Genomic DNA, 16,706 nt, shown 5'->3' on the forward strand with positions numbered 1-16,706 from the left:
GTTTAACAAAATCTGCCTACAAGAAAATCTGTCACCAAAGTATACCAAAATATGTAGTAATAAATATAAATTTGATGAATGTAGTAAATATCTTTTTTAGAGTCAGTGCGTATTTCATATTGTTACGTCTCCATTCGTTAGTTAATTTTCCGTAAAAATTCTTTCCGACGAAACTTTAGCGACACAAGTCCTTTCTTAAATAAAACTGGTTTATTCTTTCTGAACATAACTTTGCGATACACTTAATTTCAACAGTCGTGCTATAACAAACACTATAGTTTACAAAGAACGTCTCACGTGATCAACAATATTCTCTCTCCGCAGTTCAATTACACATTGTTGCCGTCACATTGTGACCGTCTTATATATACAAGACTAACACATATCTAGTAAACACTAGAGCATTCATGAAGGAACAGGATATTTCTAGAAGTCAGTGACATGTTACTAGTGTCACGTGACCCCAATGTCCTAACAATATTAAAGTCAGAAGTAAATTACTCTTGCTGCAGAATCTTGTAATGAAATTGCATTGCTTTGTTTTATAAATATCACCATTTCTTTTAAGAAAGTCTTATTTGTCATATAGTTGTATGTATATGTTGCCTTGACTGAAGCTAAACAGCATGTTTTCCACATCATGAGCACACAAACAAAGGTTCAAGTAAAGAAACCAGCTATGAAGATCTTTTGGAACAATATAAAAAAATTCAAAACCAGTTAGAGGACTTGCGTCGTCAAGAGGAAAAATCATTCTTGGAAAATACTAGTAACAAAGAAGCATGTTCTAAAAAAAGTGACCAGAATTTTTCAAGAAACCTATCTCAAAATCGACAGTATTCTGCACGAGTCAGTAAGAGAAGGAGAAGGTCATATTCAGTCTTAAAATTGGTAAGTCTGATGGTGTTTTTTTGTATTTGGCATCTTGAATTAATTTATCGTATTAACCAGTTTAAACCGTGACAGAAAAATATAGTGGACCTTTGTGCTGTTAATTAGTTTTTATATTGATTATATAAATCAATGACAAATAGTTGTTATAGTTTTATTAAACATATTAAACAGTGACATATATTATTGTACACTTTTGTGCAGTCAGTTTCTTTATATTAACCACATCAAGCAATGACAAAAAGTTATGTATTTTGTGCTGTTTACCTGAATATGCGTGTAGTTTCATCCAAAAGTCTTATTTTATGTGATATAGCAACTTACTTTTAGTCTTGCTAAGAACAATATTGTAAAATATTTATATTGATAGCTTCTGTTCAGCTAAAATTTTTCATTTTTGCATCTGAGTCAAGATTGAGATTTGAACTTCTTGTATGCCAAGAAAATGTTTTATAAACTGAGCTAAACTGAGTTTTTTAATAATGCAAACTACAGTATAAGCAAAATCCACTGTCCCGTTGTATGCAGCTAAATGCATGACACTGGCATTGGCTGCAGATACATTCAAATAATTTTCTATCTGGAATGGTTTATGGCTGTGTCTTTGTTATTAGCTTTGGACTCAACATGTAAGTTTTGAATCCTTGGTTAAGGCTACTTGATTGTTTGCACTGGTTAACCCTATTGAAACGGGTCAAAAGCCATGCCGTCACGTTTGTTGACTCACATTCAAAATTTTATTGAACTACTATTTTATGAATGTATGTCCATAAGCTTGGTATCAAATTGTAGATTATAATTCTAATTTTAGTATTATACATTAGTTAATTTTTAATTTAAAGGTAAATTTAAAAGAAAACAGAAAAATAAAATATTGATATGCAGCATTGGTTCAAATTAGATGTTTGTGATTTCCAAGTAGAGTCTGTAGTTTCTTACGAATTATATACTCAAATTACTGATATTGATAAGCTATGATATATACTAAGAACCTCCTATTATTTCTATTTTGAGATATTAATATATTTATTCAATCAACCAAGATGGCCTTGCCCACCTCTTCAATTTTTGAAAATACTTGCTTACGTACTCCTATTTTGCTCAGTGACGTGTGTATAACCAATTGAAAGCTCAGAATGTCCCCCTGGTGGCTTTCTTGGCCTTTTTGAAGTAATTGGGCAGCAAACTTGTTTTTTCATGCTAGATTCCAAGCAGTAAGGTGAGACTTTAGTGAGGTCAAAATTTCATATTTTTTAGACCTAAATACAACTTGGTTACTAAGCTTGATAAAATATAGTGGAATTCTGTGGTATAGTAATTTATGGTTTTTGGTTATTTCAAGATGTATATATATAAAACCTTAAAAAAATATTTTATTTCTGATCCTCCACATGAAAAATTTAATAGGGCTTTGTAACCTACAGCAAGCAGCAAACGAGTACAAAGTTCATAACTAGAAGAGATAATTGTTTGCTATACTTCTTTATTTACTGTTCCATGTTTTAAGAAAAATAAGTTTAAGAACTTGTTTGTAAATAGTAATAATGTATATGCATATATAATATAACCAAAATGTGACTGTATTCTACAAAATACTGGACCACTAAAATGCAACCAAGACAAGTCACTTTGTAAAGGCTAGTTTTAATGTCTTGGATACAGTAACATGAGTGCACATGTGCCTTGTCATTGCAACTCCTGCGATGTTAGCCAGGCATGGCTGAAAGGTTAATATAATAAAAATAATAATAATATATAATGTATAATTTTGTGAGATTTAAGCTATTTAGACTAAACATTTGTGTTTTTATGTTGTAATTTGTTGTCTTTCTAGAAACAAAAAAAGCATAATTTATATTTATTTCCTAATTTTGTATGATGGTTATGAGGTCAGTCAAATCGACCAAACCCATACAGAGATTCAATTGCGAGAATAACAGATAAAATAAAAAAATTTTCCTAAAAATATTTTTATAATTATCTGAAGGTTATAAAGATTTCACGTGTGAAATTTGAAAATTTTCTGATGCCTAAAAGTATTTTTAATCTTAAAATCAAAATTACCTTGCATGTTGAATAGTCAACCTTCAAAAAGAAAAAAGGCAAGAGAAAAACATTACTTAAAAAATTGTAAAGCTTAATAAATAAATCAATAAACATTTTGCATATGAAAGCCTTGTAGTGTTTATCGATAATTTGCAAAAGTTCCTGAAGATATGCTTATTAATTTAAAATTAATAGCATAAAAGCTATAACAAGCAGAATATGGTTACGAGGTCGGTCCGTGGGACCGAGCCTGTGCTGAGAGAGTTAAAACTGTAGCTGACAACATGGGCATCCTGTTGAACCCCATTTAATACATATATGCCATGGGGCTTCAGAGGTTAACAAAACAGTTATTAGTGTCATAACTTATCTTCAGTAAAGATTGTGCATGTTACAAGCATGAATCATTAACTAAGCTAACTCTTGAGGGAGCAATCAAATCTATCATTATTATTTATAGTAGAAGTGTAGGTTTCAAAAGTAATAGGTAGTCTGGGGGAGTTTAGGGGGCTTCATTTGTTAATGAATCTTTAACTTAAGTGATAAAGAAAAAATTCAGTTACTCAAGTTCATTATTTTTAGTCAAGAACTTAAATGATATCACTTGTCTGTGGTTGTATTTGAGTTATAAAAAAATTTGTGTAGTAAAGTTTTTATTACATTAAGTAATGGAATAAATAATTGTTTTTTTTTAAATATTTTAATATTGTTTTAAATATTTAGATGGTTGAACTAAAGTGTTATCATTATTCATTTGTACTTGAGTCATCCCAAGTTATCAAGTTATTTTTACAGCTTTTTATACAGTGGCTGTGCTATCCTTATATTTTCTATTTATCCATAATATTTCATTCAAAACGTTAAATTCCACCCATTTAACCCTTTAGAGATGGGTCATGGGTGAAAGGCATCTTGTTTGTTGACTCGCATTCAAAATTTTATTGAACTACTATTTCATGAATTTATGTCAATAACTTTGGTATCAAACTATAGATTATAATTCAAATTTTAGTACTATATATTACTCAATTTCTTAATTTAAAATCAAATATTTAAAAAACACAGATAAACATCAATTTTGTGTTACATGGTATGTTGAATGCAGCATTGGTTCAAATTAGATGTTTGTGAAATCAACATAGTTTTGTATGAATTAGAAACTCAAATTACTGATATTGAAAAGCTAGAATATAAAATAAGAGCCTCTTTCCAATTTGCTAAGATATTGCTCATGTAATAAATTAAACACAGTGGCACCCCACCCACCTCTTTCCATTTTTGGAAATACTCCCTTATATATATGACATGAATAACTAATGGGAAACTCAATGTTCCACTTGTGTCTTTCTCTAACATTTTAACAGGCTTGGCATCATATTTTATTTTATTATTATTATTATGAACTTTTTTAAAACTAAAATACATCTTAGTTACTAAGCTTGATAAATTATAGTGGTATTCTGTGGTATTAATGTAGTAATTTATGATTTTTTTAGTTGTTCAAAAGTGTATATAAAACCTAAAAAAATTTGTGTTTCATGTCCTCGAAGTGCAAATTTTTTTTAAGTTTATGGCCAAGTACATCCTCTTTTTATTTACCTGAAAGAATACTAAGGTGGTTATGCATTCTAGTGATCTCAATTTTGTGAAATACATTTCTAAATGAAAAATCTTAAAATATCAATCATTGTACATTTTATTTTATTTCTTTTTCTTTCTTTTTATTTCCACTGATATATTTCGTAAGTAAATTTTTAAATCTCTGTAATAATTGACTATGGTGATTCACATTTTATTTCAGTTGCCTCGTGTTTCTTGTTAGAAACAAGAATAATTGTTTACTTTCTTTCTTAGATTATTTCATTCATTTGAAATATGCTGTCTTATGATCAGATATGTGATTTTGCAAAATTTTTTATTCTTCTATTTGTGTATTAATCCTGAATTTTTTATATTGATAAATGTTCAGGCTTTTAGTTGAGTTGTGAGCTTTCATTTTTTACTGATACCATATTAATTAAAATGAAAAAGACATAGTAAATATAGAATTGAAAAAATAATGAAATGAAGAAAATTTTGTTGTGATACTTGTATGTCATGTGTCATATTGCCAACCTGTATTGTGATACTGTATGGTATCACTTAGTGTTTGTATCATGACACGTACCATATCTGAGCAGGACATTGGTGACCATGGTCTTCTACAGATCTTCTTAAGGCACAAAGACTATACTGTTTTATAATACTAATGTATAAAAATAACACTGTTCAAAGAAATCAGTGATCAAACTTATGAATTTTATCAACATGAGCTCAGACAGTAATAACAGCTTTCAGATATGGATAACATGCTGGTATTTCTATAAGTGGTAGATCACTGAAATTTACCTTTGTGTGGTAAAATATATTTATTACACACATAATTAGGTTATTACAGCCTAAGTGTATGCTGTATTAAACTGAATTTATTCTCCATATGTGTAATTTTTAAATGAATGTCATGTGATATATTTTAGTAATGTTTTTATATGGGTTGTTTGGTGACATTTTTATGCACTTGTTTCCTTTGTTTGCTACATTTTTTGTTATTTTGCAGTATTATCTCTAGAATATTGATATAAATGACTGTCTTTCCATTTATATTTGGTTGATGAACAATTTGTCTTTGAAGCAGAATGCATTGTCAAAAGCCATTTATGTGTTACCCAATTATTTTGTATATTGTCCTTAATTTTTTAATATAGTGTTAGTGTTGTTATTCTATTTAACATTACTCCATTGATTTTATTTTTAGGGCAAAAGAAGTGAGGATAAGTCAAAGTCTTACAGATCCAAAGAATTAGTTGAGAAAAAAACTCCTGTCTGTCAAGAAGATGAGGAACATAAAACAGATGTTTTGTTTGAAGCACCTGTGTCCACAGCAGCTGTTAAAGTAATTAACCATTACTAATATACTTTATTTACTACAGTATTTGGATGATAAGCTATCAAAATGTTCATGTACACAAAATGGTGCGAGTTTCCTTGTATCAGATGTATTTAACTTTTACATCACAAGTCTTAGAGCAAAGGTGCTTGGATTCTTATCCATCTGGTTCTTCTGTGCTTGAGTAGTTTCAAGTTTTGTGTGCATATAACATACTAAGTGCATTTGGGATACCAAAATAATCAAAAATGATTTAGAAGTATTTTATTTCTGAATCTTTTAATTTAATAGAACATTATTTTGAAGTCAAACATTGCCTGTCATCTGTGCTGACAATAAATTTAATCAACATTATTAGTGGAAGTATGTGTGTCTTATATTTTTTGGTATAATTGAAACAGTAATACAAAGGCATAAGCATCTTTATTACACGTAGTTTTATTCTGCTCTCACCATTACTTTTCAAATAGATTACCTGCTTAAGTGTTACTTTTTTCAAAATTAGCCTGAAATAATGATCTTATATTAGATGGATGATTGGAAATTCTGAAGGGCATGTCAGATTTGTTACTTGTAATTATATCAAGCATGTGTATTTATTATGAATGAAATTTCACACAGATTGATAAAAATAGTTATATTTGTAAGACTCAATGATTCCTGTTACATTCTGGCATTTAAACCTTTAGTAAAAAAGTGGCCTTGTGTATCTTGCAAACATTTTGATCCTAATTTTCTGTATTTACATGAAAAATCACTTTTAAGAAAGCAGAGCTCTTTTTTCTTTTTCTAACTGAAATAAATTTTAACAGGGCACAAATAAGATTTGATTTTGAAAGTATGTTTAAGCCTTCAATTTATGCTCATAAATGTAATACATACTCATTAATGTTTGATTAAATCTAACATTTCTTTTCCAAGTGAATGAGCTCAAAATCATGAACAATGTTGCATTCCCACATAATAATAATAATATTAGTCCATGTAAAAATTATTGGACAACTAATCCTCTTGGCTGTTAAAAGGTTTTGTAGTCTGAATCAACTTTAAATAACTTGCATGTACCTGTCATAGTGCTTAATATGTTGGCAGCCTGTTGTTACTGTTTAATTTGTTGGCTGTAAACTTGTGTATGCAAGTCATATATCTGTAAATCTTTAGGTAAGGCAACTATGACATTATATATTTTTTATTTCAATTGCTTACAGTTGTGTATCAAAAGGTCTTACATTATACTTAATGTACAAACTGTTTTATGAGTGTCCTATGTATGACTGTAGGCTTCTGTGACTTATGATCACATGCTTACTACATTTTAAAAATACATGTAGGTCTACACAACACTGTTTAATTCTTTTAGAAACCACATGCTTTTGTTATTAAGTATAGCTCAACAATACTCTGCTTCCTTACGTGCCCTACTGTGGCACAGCGGTATGTCTGCAGACTTACTACGCTAGAAACTGGGTTTTGATACCCGTGGTGGGAAGAGCACAGATAGCCCATTGTGTAGCTTTGTGGTTAATTTCAAACAAAAACTTCCTCATGCACATTTAGTTTGTTATTGAGTAACAAGTCTATTTGACAAAGCTGCAGCCTTGGGTAGTTAAAGCCATCTAAACTGGAAGGAAGCTACATACCTTACAGATAAATTAGTTTTATTTACATTTTAGTTTGCTTAATATTTGATAAATTAATTTTTTCGAGATTTCACTAATGAAGGTTAATGATACAAACAATTACTTGAACTTATTTGTCAGTAAGAAAAACTATTATAAATGACAAATTTTGGCATTTTAAATAATGGGTTTAATAATGTGTTTGTTGGTCACATTTAATTTTGATATTGGGCAGACATTTAAAATTTCATGCCTGTTATGTAATATATGACTATTTCTCAGCCTATAAATTTAGTTATTTTTTGTATGTGTATGTGTACATGTTTTCATAATAGTTTAAATTAATTCTTCTGTAGCATGTTTTCATATTTTGTTTCCTTGTACTTGATTATAACAGTCTTATATAATCATTTCAAACTAAAAATTATGTCCACTGCAAACTTGATCACAGGGAACGATCTCGTAACCATTTTGTGCTAGTTAGTTTCATGCTATAACTTTTAATACAGTAAGCATACCTATATGAAATTTTGCAGATTATCAGTAAACGTTATAAGGCTTTCATATGTAATATATCAATTGTTTTATTAAGTTTTAAGATTTTTTAAATAATGTTTTTCTCGTGCATTTTTTTCTTTTCAAATGTTGACTATTGAACATGCACAGTAATTTTGATTTTAAATTAAAAATACTTTTTATGCATCAGAAAATTTTTCAAATGCAAAACATTTATAACATTGAGATAATTATCAAATGTTTTTTTTTTTAGGAAACCTATATATTTTATCTAGTATTTTCACTATTCTATCTCTGTACGGGTTTGGTTGATTTGACTGACTTCTAGCATAAAAAATTAGGAAATAGATATAAATTATGCATTTTTCATTCTAGAATGACTACAGATTATAACACAAACACGAGTGTGTATTCTAAATAGCTAAAATCTTGTAACATTATACATCTGTATATGTTTATTATTTTTATTTCATTGACCTTTCAGCTTTGCCTGACTAACATTACCGAAGTTATAATGACACAACACACGTGCAATCATGTTACCATATCCAAAAGTATAAAACTGGCCTTTACAAAGTGACTTGTCTTGGCTGTGTTCTAGTGGACCAGTATTTTGTAGAATACAGTCACATTTTGGTTATAATACATTATATGAATATACATTATTACTTTTTACAAACAAGTTTTTAAATTTCAGTTATATTTCTTAAAACATATAACAGTAAGTAATGAAGTATAGAAAATAATTATCTCTTCTAGGTATGAACTTTGTACTTGTTTGCTGTTTGCTGCAAGTTTCTAAGCCTTATCAAATTTTGCACATGGAGGATGTAAAACAAAATTTTTTTTTGTTTTTATATATGCTTTTCAAAATTAAAAAAAAATCATAAATTACAATATCAATACCACAGAATTCCACTATAATTTATCAAGCTTAGTAACTAAGCTGTATAATTTTTTAAACTCACAAATGTCTTACCTTACTGCTTGGAATTTAGCGTAAGAAGAAAGATTTTCCTGTGCAAATACTTCACAAAGGCTGAGAAAACCACTAGGGTGACATTTTGAGCTTTTGATTGGTTATACACATTGGGCAAAATAGATATATGTAAGCAAGTATTTTCAAAAATTGAAGAGGTGGCAGAGCTGCCTTGGTTGATTCAATAAGTATATTAATATCTCAGGAAATGGAAAAGATAGGTTCTTTTTTCTTATATTCTAGCTTGTCTTTTGGTAGTTTGAGTATCTAATTTGTAAGAAACTATAGACTTTGTATTTGGACATCACAAACATCTAATTTGAACCAATTCTGCATTCAACATACCACTTGCAACACAAAAGTTGATATTTAGTTTTTTTTAATATTTAGTTTTAAATTAATAAATTACCTAATGTATAATACTAAAATTTTAATTATAATCACCAATTTGATACCAAACTTATTGACATACATTCATACAATAGTAGTTCAATAAAACTTTTAATGTGAGTCTACAAACGTGATGACATGGCCTTTGACCCGTGACCATACGTAGACCCGTATTGATGGGGTTAACTTTTTTTCATAACCTTCTCTCTTCATTGATGATCTTATTATGATGATAGTTTTTTTCAAATAAATTAGTTGTTTGACTTGAGAATAGAAGTCTATGAACTTGGCATTCTGGTTATTAATCGGTTGAACTAAAAAGTAAAGGTAAATCTAATTTTTCAAATATACATAGTCATGTAATTTTTAATAATATTTTAGTGCTAGATGTATGTAATCCATGAATTGCATGTAAGTTATTTTTTATAGTTTGATTTACTTACAAATAATTTTTAATAAGTCTATTTAGCTATTATAAAACTTAATGTGTGTGATGATAGTACTTTTATTTTACATTGAACAGGGGGATGAAGAAGAAGACGATGACTTAGAAAGTCTTCGACAAATAGCCCTACAGTCCTATTCACGCCAGATAACAAAAAAAGAGAATTTCATCTTGGAAGGTAGAAGTTTTCTTATTGATATTATATTGACAAATGTAAATATTCTTAAGTGCATTGAAATCATTGCATAAGTATTTAAATTGGGAAAATATTTAAATTAAGTTTTAATTGACTAGAAAATCTAACTAGAAGGAAAAGTAAAAGACTAGTTCTGAAATGTACAAAGGTAAAAGCTTTAGATATATATTTTTGTAGGATATCAAAATATTTTTTGTCTGTAAAAGTTTAAGTATAAATCAATGCACATTGTTTTTAACATTAAATTTCTTGCTGATGAAAAAATTTAGTTATGTTCATTAAAACAAATTAATACTTAACTATTCAGGAAAGTAAAAGTAAAGGCAGTTTCATTATAAGTTTAACATTAAAATAAACCTTCTAGATAAAGATGAAAAACATGAGAAAGTGGAAAAAATTGAAGACCAAGATGAAAAAAGTGACAAACACTTTGCAAATGCTTCTCAAATTGCTGAGGTAATTTTGGTTTTATACTTTTGAACTGCTGAATTTAATTTTTTGAAGGGATATGCTTGAAAATATTGGTACAAGTTAATTCTACTGTTAAACACTTCTTGGCATTTTGATTTTATCTTTAATAATTCATGACATGTTTACAATTAAAATTAGTTAATCTGATTTACTTAAGGACTTGGAATTATAGTTATTCAGGTGAACTTTGTAAAGTTTTTAATTTTTGACAATAAAACATGAGTGCTATTTATAATTGTGTGACGAGTCATATTGACTGTACAGAAATTGTAAAAGAAGCAACTTTTCTTTTGACACCAGTAGTAAAATAATTTGGTATCTTGTTTATTGACGGAAGACAAGTAATACATGTACATATACAGGAATTTTGTGCATAAGTGTGTGTTGTATGTGTAATATCACCAAAAGAGTATGTATATTTGTCAACTCTGAATTAGAAATGAGAGATTGGGTTATGTTGCTCAAATTACTTTTCAGTTATTAAAATATTTTGTAAACTTAAATGATATATATATTTTTTAGTTAATGGCTTGCTGTTGATATTGTATCTTTATGAAAATGTAGCTTTCTTGTCCACCACTTCCATCATCACCTCCTCCAGAACCACCACCACCACCACCTCCTCCTACACATCCACCTCCAGAACAGGTAGAGGTGCTGTCAGGTGACAATTATGAAATGGTTGAAATGGATATTGATAGTTTAAGTGATGATGAGTATAAAGCTTGTGGAAGTAAGTACACATTTGTACATAATATGGTAGTTCTTTGTGTCATGAAATTATCAAAACAGTATTTTGAGGTGTATGAAAAGTATAATATTCAGTATTTAATGTGCCATCATTATTTTTTCTCATTTGGAAGTGTGTAAAAAGCTTATTACAAATGAACTGGATCATCAGAATCAAGAGGATTGAAATATTGTATTTTTGAAGATACTACAAATGTCAACATCTGTTAACCCTCCAAGCACGGGTTGATCATTTTACATGAGCTTGAAAGACATGATGCTTAACATACTAGAACTCTGAAATTACTAAGTGTATCTTCATAAAATTTGGCATGCTTTTGATAAACATTACAAATATGTTGTACACAAAAAATCTGAATTCTTAATAAAGCATTTGCATTTAAAATGTTTCTGTCAATTTTGAAAACTTTTACAAAGTCAGTCTGAGTGGAAGGTGGTTTCATGCTAAGAATAAAATACGTTTCTCACCTTACTGTTTTCATATTTTTTTGCATAACCTGTAGAACCTCCTAAATAAATAAAAAAAGTTTTCTTAAGGTAAAAGTATATTTTATCTGTTATTCACTCTACCATATCACTAACTGTAGCTAAATCAACAATTTACAGTGATATGAAGTTTTGAAAGTTATGAGAAAAAATTAACAATTCCTTTTTTCTTTTTGAATGAATTTTGTTACCTTATCTTCAGAATTTTCTCTTTTTATGTTTTCACCTATATTTATTCTAAGTTAATACTTTTATTGCCTGGCTTTTATGATATTTAGTTTTTTGCATACCTGAATAATGACATCTCACAGTAGGAAAATTTACATACATGCACATGTAGCTTTGGAATTGTGCATTTGTACTTACTTAACCCTAATTTTTTTTTTTTTTTTTTTATCTAAGTCTTTGCCAAAAGAAAACTCATTTACCTTTTGAATATACATTTTAAATCATAATACCAAAATCACTAAAATGTAATGTTTGAAAACAGCTGATGTAACTGGTTTTCTAATTAAGCTATTTAAGGTAAAAAACCACAACTTTAAATGGTATGAGCATCAACTGGAATAGCAACAGGTACCTTATGAAATTCTTTACTGATCTAAAGACTTATGAAGGCTTAAAGTTTAAAATAAACTCTTTCTATTGTTTATGAACATGTATGTCAAATAAGAGCATGTAGCTTTGAAAACCACCTTGAAAGTTAAGTGTAGATAGGTGGGACCTTTGTTATGGGTTGAGAAAATTATTTCTCACTACAGGAAGACATATGCACATTGAACATACACATTTGACCTGGGAATTGTATGTATGTTTTGTTAAAATATGGAAATTATACAAATTAAAAGAATTTAGAATGCAACTGCATCATATGACACAGAAATAACAGTTGAATTCTTTTAAAACATTTCTTTTGAAATCAATAAATTGAAACTTAGATAATATAAAAATTTGAAATATAAACTACTCTCTGATGCTAATTTTATTGACATGTATTGATAATAAAGCTGTCTGATTAAATTTTAAAAGTAACATTGTGAAATGTTGTGGCATGTGTAGAAGAGCCAAGCCTGTGTTTAAAGAATTAATTTGATAAAGCAAATGATAACACAAGTCACTGACCTTGTGCTGCTGTTAAACATATTAGCTGTAAGCATACCTAAAAAAGTAAAATAATAAAAAAGCAAAGCATGTATATTTCTGTGTATTCCATGTTAAAGAATTTGAATTTTCATGACAGTAGTTTGCAACAAATTTTTCATAAGTGTTATGTCATAAACTGTTTTTGTTAAATAAAAAAAATTAAGTAAATTGGTTTTTAGTTCATTAAACTGAATCACTAATTTTAATAAAATGTAAAATATTTTGTGTTTTTGGCCTTTTTTTTAGAAAAAAAGATACTGCAAGTGATGTAAGATTCAATAATTTGCATTCATTTAGTAGACTACTTAGTAGCTGCAACTACCTGGTATCTTCTTAACATCTTTGTAGCCTGTGCTATTGTTGTTGTAAAATATGGTAACCAAGTGTTTGTTAAACTAATGTTTACAGGTTGAGCTTAAATGTTTTGATAATATGTTTAATATTTTCTTCTAGTTTAAAATAAACAAAGCAAGAAAAATCATATCTTTTATTATGCTATAATGATATATTTTAACACACAACATACACTGTTAAAACTAGAAATATTTTTCCTATTCTATAGAGCCTTCAGAGATAGGAACAGGTGCCTACTTAACAAGTGGTTTTTTCCTATTCTATAGAGCCTTCAGAGATAGGAACAGGTGCCTACTTAACAAGTGGTTTTTTCCTATTCTATAGAGCCTTCAGAGATAGGAACAGGTGCCTACTTAACAAGTGTTTTTTTCCTATTCTATAGAGCCTTCAGAGATAGGAACAGGTGCCTACTTAACAAGTGGTTTTTTCCTATTCTATAGAGCCTTCAGAGATAGGAACAGGTGCCTACTTAACAAGTGGTGGTTCACAGGAATGTTCAACTGTAGATACTGATGAGGATGACATTGATGAAGTAGCTCTTAGGAAACAACTTCTGAATACCTTAGCTACGAGAAAAGTGGTGAAAGAAACCAATTCAATAGTTAGTTTATTAATGACGATCTACATAATTTAGGATGCTTGTTAAAACTAGTAACATTATGTTCATTTAAATTGAGCTCATTGTGCTTGATAAGGAAAGGACTAACACTTAACTTAAGTGTTACATTTTCTATTAAATATTCAGAAAACTGTTGTGTAAGTTTAATGTAATATATTTGTTAACTTTTTTTTTTAAAGTGCTATGGTACAACAATAGTATATGATTAGTAAGTGTTTTTTCCAAGTCTTTAAATGTATCCTTATTAAACTATTACTAGGACAACATTTTCTGAAGTTGTAGACTGAGAAAGGGAATTATTTGATAAACCTACTTTTGACATGCCTCTTGATTTCAACTGCTTCCTATGGCAAATCATTTAAAAAATTTTGTAGAGAAACCCGTCTTTCGAACTGGACAATTTAATTTATTACCTGTGTAGCAGAAATTATATTGATTAGTGTCATATGAATTTCTCTTAATCAAATTTACAATTAGTGTTTGTGATTATTTCAAAAAATGATTAATTGAAATTATGATTAAATTGATTGTTACAAAAATAATCATCTAGTCAAAATTAGTTTCCATTTATTTGTGTTTAATTATCTCAACTCTGTAAGTAATAAAAATTCTACCACCAAACTTGCTTGCCCTGTCTTTGTTACAGCAAAGCTACTAAGGCTGTCTGCCATTGTCATTAAGTTTGAACTCTTTTACTAAAGGTAAGGCAACTAAGCATCTGGGGTTTTGTTTCTTTTTTTTGGCTCATACATACCAAGGTTTGAGGAACACTGTTCTAAGGGTCAATTTTAACCTGCATATTTGCCAATAACAGAATGCTTAATTTGGTTATCAAATTAACTACCTGATGTATAGACTTGTTGTGTATCATATTTTTAATTATGCTGAGTGTTTAGAATCATCAGCATTTTATTTAATTGACTTTTAATTATTATACCTACTGGAAACAGTTTCTGAAATACTAATGGTTGCAAAGATGCTTTTCTGTATTTGGTATTGAGTATTATGTTATGAATGAACATAATGAGTTTATTTTATTTATTTGTGATGTAGAAGAGACCACTGGATATTGAAGTTGAAGTTTTCTCTTCTACTGAAAACAGTAATCATGTTGAAAAGCCTGTAGAGAAACATGATGCATCAGAGTTAAAAACCTCTGTAGATAATATTGATGAAAATGAAGATAGTTCTTATGGATTATCTACAAATGTAAAGAAGAAATACATACCTGATGTAAGTTACTCCTCCTCTAGTTTATGTGTGTGTGTATTGAAATCATTAGGTATAGCATATATGTTTTAACTGTACATCAGAGATTTTTTGTCCTGTACATAATACTTATTAACAAATTTATAAAACATTTTATGCATGTTGTATGTGTTGTGCATTGCAGTTCTACTTTATATTACTCTTCAGTGAGAAAGGTTTGTGGTTTCTAATATAAATTAAATTGTAATGGTAGTGAGTCATATCAAAGCCCCAAGAACAAGTTTTGAGAGAATTTTCCTGAAGGAGATGACTAACTGTTAAATCATATACTATTTTTCCTTAATAAAGGCTATCATTTTTATGGTCTTACGTACAAAACCAAGAGAGAACCTTTTAACCCGATGACCACCGGCTACTAACTTTCTAAGTAGCCAATGCAAGTCTTGCTATATTTCATTCCAACAATAAAACTAGTGGATGAAACTTCATAAGAACTTTCATAAATGCACATGGTTTAATAAACATAAATCCTGTTACTTTAGATTAATTTAGTTTTTTGCATTATGATCTTTATTATCTTGGAAAATTACATTAGGAAATGGTATTTATAAGAAATTATTACGATATTTATATTTGTTCCAGATTTGAACTTATTACTTTTTATGTTTTAGTACATTATTTAGAAATCCCATAAAAACATTTTATCGTCCATAAAATGCAAATTTTGTCTATTTTTATTTTTTTAATAATACGTACTCTCCTTATGGTTTCAAGTAAAACACAAGACTGAAAATAATATTTCTAAGTAAACCTAAACAATAAACAAGTATTTTTTTATTTTTAAATAGGATTTCACGTTTATATATGTACATAAAAACATTTAAATGTTGTTTCATAAATGTATTTTTATTTCAAGTTTATGTTTTATTGCAGCTGTACTTTTGTTTATTGCGCCGAATAAACCGTGGGGTTAGCAGCGTGTACGTTTGCTGTAAACTATCTCACCCCTGTTGGAGTCACTCTTGTTCAGCCCAGTGCAGGCCAGGCGCATTTAAACATTATTGTAGATATGATAGTAAGAAAGTTTTTCGGTACTTGAATATCATTTCTTTGAACTTTCAAACAAGTTTATTTCAACATATGTCCTTGTATGTTGTTTCACTATACAGACAAACCTAATTGTCACCAGTAGTGAATGTATGTAATAGTTTACAGTACAGGTGGTTTGAATAACACTGCCTGATCCTAGTTACAGGATACATCCTGTTACAAGAGATTACCAAAGGATACAGACACCATAAATTACAAAGAAAGTCACTTCATAGCACTTAAAAGATTAGTCCTGGTCACATTCCTCTCATTATAGGCAAGATTTATGTTGGAATTCGAAACTTAAGCCCTTCAGTGTATTGACACCCCCAACTGTGAGAATGTCACAGCTTTCCCTGTATTATTGAGACGAGTGTGTTTAGTCTGTTTCACAACCAACATATGGGATTTACTGTTGTCACTTGTACACTGAGTTTTAACATATATATACAAGACTCTTACAAGAATAAAAACTTCATTTACCAACAGAACTCACACTCAGCAAGTTGGAAGTCTTCACTGAAATCATCATTGAAATGTGAAATTGGGGCACTTCAGATTTCATCTAAGGTAAGAT

General features: G+C 29.1%; 1 protein-coding gene across 3 annotated transcripts in view; it reads left to right on the top strand.

Annotated features, from left to right (window-relative positions):
- LOC106463407 (zinc finger C3H1 domain-containing protein-like) overlaps positions 1-16,706 on the top strand; it is a 111,188-nt gene that overhangs the window by 15,873 nt on the left and 78,609 nt on the right. For all 3 annotated transcript variants that reach the window (XR_002611481.1, XM_022390891.1, XM_022390890.1), the window contains exons 2-8: positions 626-891; positions 5,732-5,869; positions 9,891-9,990; positions 10,373-10,464; positions 11,044-11,212; positions 13,653-13,813; positions 14,885-15,064. Coding sequence is in view for 2 of the 3 variants with exons in the window: in XM_022390891.1 (XP_022246599.1) it covers positions 626-891; positions 5,732-5,869; positions 9,891-9,990; positions 10,373-10,464; positions 11,044-11,212; positions 13,653-13,813; positions 14,885-15,064 (1,106 nt within the window). In the remaining variant the exon portion in view is untranslated. The remainder of the gene's footprint in view (positions 1-625; positions 892-5,731; positions 5,870-9,890; positions 9,991-10,372; positions 10,465-11,043; positions 11,213-13,652; positions 13,814-14,884; positions 15,065-16,706) is intronic.

Source organism: Limulus polyphemus, unplaced genomic scaffold (genome assembly GCF_000517525.1).
Source record: "Limulus polyphemus unplaced genomic scaffold, Limulus_polyphemus-2.1.2 Scaffold1399, whole genome shotgun sequence".
Lineage (NCBI taxonomy): Eukaryota > Metazoa > Arthropoda > Merostomata > Xiphosura > Limulidae > Limulus > Limulus polyphemus.